Source organism: Lolium perenne, chromosome 3 (genome assembly GCF_019359855.2).
Source record: "Lolium perenne isolate Kyuss_39 chromosome 3, Kyuss_2.0, whole genome shotgun sequence".
Classification (NCBI taxonomy): Eukaryota; Viridiplantae; Streptophyta; class Magnoliopsida; order Poales; family Poaceae; genus Lolium; species Lolium perenne.
Genome location: NC_067246.2, coordinates 240,812,307 through 240,818,760, shown reverse-complemented (window position 1 = coordinate 240,818,760; position 6,454 = coordinate 240,812,307). Strand labels below are relative to the sequence as shown.

At 52.9% G+C, this 6,454-nt stretch overlaps 1 protein-coding gene across 1 annotated transcript; it reads right to left on the bottom strand.

Annotated features, from left to right (window-relative positions):
• Positions 1–3,082: 3,082 nt before the first annotated feature.
• LOC127343848 (uncharacterized) lies at positions 3,083–4,411 on the bottom strand. The gene has a single exon (XM_051370042.2). It carries the CDS (start codon positions 4,328–4,330, stop codon positions 3,188–3,190), a length of 1,143 nt encoding a protein of 380 aa, XP_051226002.1. The 5' UTR covers positions 4,331–4,411; the 3' UTR covers positions 3,083–3,187.
• Between the last annotated feature and the right edge of the window lie 2,043 nt (positions 4,412–6,454).

The window sequence follows — 6,454 nt, the reverse complement described above, 5'->3', positions numbered from 1 at the left end:
CAGACAATTGCATTAAGTATTGCGCGTAATGTAATCAGTAACTACATCCTTGAACATAGCACCAATGTTTTATCCCTAGTGGCAACAGCACATCCACAACCTTAGAACTTTCTCGTCACATCCCCCGTATATCAATGGAGGCATGAACCCACTATCGAGCATAAATACTCCCTCTTGGAGTTACAAGCATCTACTTGGCCAGAGCATCTACTAGTAACGGAGAGCATGCAAGATCATAAACAACACATAGACATAACTTTGATAATCAACATAACAAGTATTCTCTATTCATCGGATCCCAACAAACGCAACATATAGAATTACAGATAGATGATCTTGATCATGTTAGGCAGCTCACAAGATCCGACAATGAAGCACAATGGGGAGAAGACAACCATCTAGCTACTGCTATGGACCCATAGTCCAGGGGTAGACTACTCACACATCACTCCGGAGGCGACCATGGCGGCGTAGAGTCCTCCGGGAGATGAATCCCCTCTCCGGCAGGGTGCCGGAGGCGATCTCCTGGATCCCCCGAGATGGGATCGGCGGCGGCGTCTCTGGAAGGTTTTCCGTATCGTGGCTCTCGGTACTGGGGGTTTCGCGACGGAGGCTTTAAGTAGGCGGAAGGGCAGGTCAAGAGGCGGCACGAGGGGCCCACACCACAGGGCCGCGCAGCCAAGGGGGGGCCGCGCCGCCCTAGGGTGTGGCCACCTCGTGGCCCCACTGCGTCTCCTCTTCGGTCTTCTGGAAGCTTCGTGGCAAAATAGGACCCTGGGCGTTGATTTTGTCCAATTCCGAGAATATTTCGTTACTAGGATTTCTGAAACCAAAAACAGCAGAAAACAGCAACTGGCACTTCGGCATCTTGTTAATAGGTTAGTTCCAGAAAATGCACGAATATGACATAAAGTGTGCATAAAACATGTAGATATCATCAATAATGTGGCATGTAACATAAGAAATTATCGATACGTCGGAGACGTATCACGCACCGAGCCACGCTACCACCCCGACAACTACACGGCGTGGAACTCCTACTTCCTCCGGCAGTGGGAGCGGGAGCTCGCCTCCTACGACGGCCCGCCGCTGCCGCCTCCGTGAAACAACACCGCCGGACGCAAGCGTTGGTGGAGCGCGCCGGTCCGGACCGTCGAAGCCATCATCGAGCACATCGAGGGCGGCAACGCGCCTGTGCTGACAATGCCACCGCCGTCGAGGGCCTCGGCCAGCCGTCGCCGGGGCAGATGGCAGCCACAGCGAATGGCTGCCAGTTCCTCGTCGTCCGGATCTGCGACGAGGGCGACGCCGAGCTCCAGGTCGGCGCCAACCTTGGCGCCGGTGAAACGGGAGCCTCTTTCCCCGTCCAGCAACCGCGAGCGCAGTGGTGGCGGAATCGTCATCCGCGGCTCGTCGACGCCACGCGGCCACCAGCGCCTGGTTCGCCCCAAGCGCGAACCAGGCGCCTCCGACAAGCGGAAGCGGAAGGCGGTGCAGGAGGAGGTCCACGACGCCGAGGAAGCCGCGATCCTCGAGGCTGTCATGGCGAGGTCCCTCCAGGACCTCGTCCCCGCCGAGAACGCCGTGCCCTCGAGGGAGCAGTGGGAGAAGGAGGAGGCGGAGCGGCAGGCTCGCCTCCTCGAGCAGGCCGCTCGCTACCGCCGGCCTGCGACTCCTCCATCCGGTGTCCCCGTCCCCGTCATCGACCTCGAGGAGTCCGATGACGAGTGGTACAAGCCCTCGCCGTCCCCGCCTCGCAACAGTGGCCGGTGGGGAGACTCCGGCCAGGGCACCAGCAGCCAGGCGGTGGCGCCGCCAACGCGCTTCGACGACGACGGCTCCGAGGATGATGCCGGCGACGGCGACTACACGGTGTTCTACCGCCATTTCGGCATGTAGAGCATCCTGTTTCAGTAGTTAAAGTTGTATTCCCCTGGCCGAATTCGAAATATATTCGAATTCGGTCTCTATGTATGAACTTCGCCCTTTATATAGTAAATATCATCAAAGTTAGTCTAAATTTAATCGTTTTCGCCGTGTTTCGTCAAGTTTTCATATTTCAAAATTAAATCACCGTCCACGAATGGAATCGCGGCTGGGAAACAGACCCTCTCCATGCTATTTTTTCGTCCAATCCGAACGAAATTAACCCCGGATTTCGGCGTGTGGAGGCCAAACGAGTGGAGATGCTCTAAGTCCAAGATCTAGTCATACCGATCTTATTACTTACTGCAGGCTTGTCGGATTCACATAGACATGGGGAACAAAAAGAAGACGCTGTCTGCTGTCCAGCGGCTAGTCCTTCCGCGTAAATGTGTGATGCCAGATGGCCGCACACCTTCGTGCACGGTGGATCTGCCGGAGAGGGCAGCGGACATAGATCTCCCAAAGGATTTCACTGAGTTCGCCTCGGCGAATAAGTTCGACTGCTTGAGCTTGGCGATGGACGACGCTGAAAAGCTTACCGCATATGTTGCTCCTCCCACTGAGGCATCGTGAGGCGAATTTTGCAAGCCAATACTGATACTTGCTATGTCCTGAACTGACACGGTTACTTAGTTGTCTATAGGTCGATTAGCCTGGGAGAGAAAAAATCTACTTTCTCCGTCCATAAATAGATGCCAAAGATTTATTTAAATTTGGATATATCTATATTTAGATATATTTAAATTTAAACAATTTTTGGCATCTATTTATGGACAGAGATAGTACATCTTGTATGCGTGTAGAAATGTACGATCTTTATACCCATGCTTCTCTTTGCCAGCGAACTTTTGCGGACAACATATTGTCTGTCGCTGCTATGTTGCTGAACAGTACAGCAGTTTTCCGTTGTAAATACATTGCATGAGATTGACACTCAAAACACTTGCTGATACGAAGTTCCCAATTGAATTCTGTTTGGTTTTACATGTTTTGCTTTAAGTTTAAGTACATGTCTAAGTGATCATATCTTAAGTGCTTTCATGTTTGGTTTTACTCGTTTCTGCTTTACAGGGTTCGTCAGTAGACAAGACCGTCATGATGCGTCCAACTTGCTCAATCATCTTGTGTGTGGTCTCTGAATTTATCACCATTACCGTTATATAATGCATGCATTTTTTTCTTCTTATAAACTGATTTCATTGTGTACAAACAGTACCATTTCATCGTAAATACCATATACAAGAAGTATCAACCATAAAGCTCAGGTCAGGTGCTTCTCAATCCAATTGAACATCTCGTCGGCTTGCAAGCTTGTCATCTCATGGTATCCATAAGCAAGATTCAGCTCCTCCTGGATATGGTCAGACCACCGGGAAACCTCCTCCCAGAACCCCCTCTTGGCCACTGCATCCTTCCATGGCGTTGCTCGGCCATCCTTCCTCATGTACCCTCTCTCATCAATGAACCCTTCCTCGCTGAAAATCTTCCAAATCCTTTCCGACAACCCATGGTCCAATTCTGGTATTCTATCAGACAGCAGCGTTGGCGTTAGAGGAAGCTCCAGGCTCCGGAGCTCCCTCACCTCAACGCCACTGCTCCTCAGCATCTTCATATTCCTCTCCAGCAATGCGACTCTCCTACGGTCCTTGGGCATGTGGAGGAACATGGCCGGCGGGTAACCCGCTGGCGCTCCCGCCGGCCCAAACGCGCCCTCGGAGATCATAATCACGACGGCGGCGAAGCTCATCTCGGCCGCGAGTCGGGAGACGAAGTACCCACCGGAAGACGCGCCGAGAGCGGCCACCGGCAGGTCTCCGAGGCCGTTCTTGGCGGTCCAGGACTGGATCGCCCGCTTGGCGCCGCCCACCTCGTGCCCCAGCGACCAGCACTCCCCGGCGCTCGCCACGGCCAGCACCGCGAACCCCCTCCGTAGCGCGCCGGCCGTGAGGGCGACGTCCTCCGGCAGCCCGACGCACCCGGGGCAGCGCGGGGACGGCGGCCAGAAGTTCTCCGGGCGGCAGCGGCAGCCGTGGGCGACGAAGAGGACCGCCCTGGCCGGCGCCGCGGGGAGCTCCCAGATGGCGCGCGCGCCGCCTATGGCCTCCACCGTCGGGAAGGAGAGCGCCGGCGACGCGGTGGTGCCGGATTCGTTGGAGCGGGCGACGATTTGGGATGACGGGGTGGTTTTGGAGTAGAGGAGTACGCCGGCGGTGGCGAATAGGAGGAGGGCCAGGGACGCGAGGGGTGTGGTCAGGCGCAGAGCTAGTCGCCTCGCGGCGTGAGGTGGCTTCGCCGGCTTGCTCGGCCGGTGAGTAGTGCCGGCCATATGCTTCGCCGAGTGCCTGCTTCTCTGGAGCGGCGACGGGGGAGGGTTCGGGCACGACTGGCATGGGGGAGATCGCATCTCACCGCCGGGGATTGTTTGCCCATCTTCGGTTTGGAGGAGAACAACAGCACAGTGACTTTTTTATTTTCAGGGCGAGAATAGCAGAGTGATGGGCTGAAAATCTGAAGAGCAGTGTGCGGGCAATCCAGGCCTTCATCAATTGGGCTGGCATATTACCTAACACGCCTTGAGCGTGCATCCGAGGCTCCGGGCCGGCCAGCAAGCTTTTCATGGAGCCATGCATCAGACTTGTTGCATACATCGATTGGGACTTGTTGCACACAAGAATAAAAAGTTCGATTGGGTGTTCGTGTGTGTTTGAAACACTGCAACGTTCCATGGGTTTGAATGTCACTAGAAAAATGCAACAATGAAAAAAACTTACTGGGTATCATGTTGCAAATTGCAATGGCTGGCCGATCACTTGTTTAAAAACTTGTCTTCCAAAAGAGTTGTTTTGTTAGGTTCTCTCGTGTTAAAACTGTGGTCTGGGTGGTTCCGATTTTAGTAGCATATAGACTTTAGTATGCTTTAGTCTATACTTGGTGTGTAGGTTGTTGTATAGTTCATCATGGAAAATTGTTTAGCTAGAACATGTGATGCTTCGTTTGGACAAAAAATTGTTGCAAAGGCCGGATCACCTACACAACCAATCTAAGTGAATTTGAGTAGTCTCAGAGGCAGCCGATCGAGGGCTGCAGAAGCCTCACTCTACAAAGATGATACTTCCTACCTTCTTTGTCCCATAAGTGACCCATGCAGCCACCTCACTCTTGATCTTCAAAAGGATGATAGTTAGAAAGGTCTATCTTCCAAAGAAAATACTCACATTTCCTCATTTTTAATTATATTTCCCTCGCCTTTCTTTGCTTTGAAATGCTAAATAGCTTCGCACCACTCATTAACTGAGTTGTTCATTGCCCACTATGACATGTCAAGGCCATAAAACCCTAACTTGTCCAGACGGTGTAACGACATTGGAATTTGGAAGACAAGGTGAGCCACCACCTGGTTATTTCACTGTTAAGCTAGTGTGTGGAAATTGAGTTTTTGATAAGGGGTGGCCCGATCTTCTCAGTAAGCAACGGTGGTGATGATGATCACGGGGTGATAGCAGCGGAGATAACTTGATGAAGTGGATGTTAACTTGTATGACGCAACGAGATCTCTCGATTGGTCCCTGTCGCCAATGCAACAGCTCTCAACCCTGCAAGATATTCGCAACTCCCCACACTTGCGCACGTAGCCGCCGACCATGAAGCGGTAAGTTGCAATCTACTAATTCCCAATGGAACAACAGATCACACAAGACTTTCAGATCTACACCAAATCAAGCAATATGGTGTAGGGATTCAATAGTTTTGCAGAGCAAACAACTAAGAACTAGGGTTTATCTTAAACGTGATCTAAAGCAACTTTGGGGGCGTCCTGGGCACTTATATAGGAGTTCAGGACGACCTCAGGTCGAAAAAGTACGAAAATAACCGACCCAGAATAGATCTGGTCGAGACAGACTCGGACGCGGCCGGCCTGGGGGACGGTCGACCGGGTCTGGGACCGGCCGATCTGGTTCAAACCGGTCCTGGCGCCGGGGGGTGACCGGACGAGGCTTCCGGGCTTACTAGATAGCGCCCGGTTGGCACAAGCGCCACGGCCGGTTTGGACCGGACGGACCCGGCGCGGGATCCGGTCGGATCGGGCCTGGGACCGGATGGTCCGGCGGCACGGCCGGTCAGACCGGATCTGGTACCGGCCTGGACAGCATCTTCTCCTCTCGCGCATGCCTCCCGCTCCTCCCTCGCGCGTCCATGGGATGTCTTCATGTCCAGCTCCATGTCCAGCTTCATGTCCATTTTCTGGTCCAGCTGCTCCTCTCCTCCTCGTGTGATCTGCTCCTCTCCTCCTCGTGCGATGCTTGCTTCCTCTTCATACCTGATCATACATAAGTAATACGACTTAGGAAGTATAAAGTTCTCATCGATCAAAGTATCACTTAGGAACAAATTCACCTGTTGTTTAAGTAGCTTTGCACGAGCTCGTGTCATTGGTCCAATCCTGACTTCATTGGACTTGAGCTTCACAGCAGGATCATCTTCAACTTGTAATGACGGAGGTAGTAGTGAGGTAGGGATGTCCTCATCA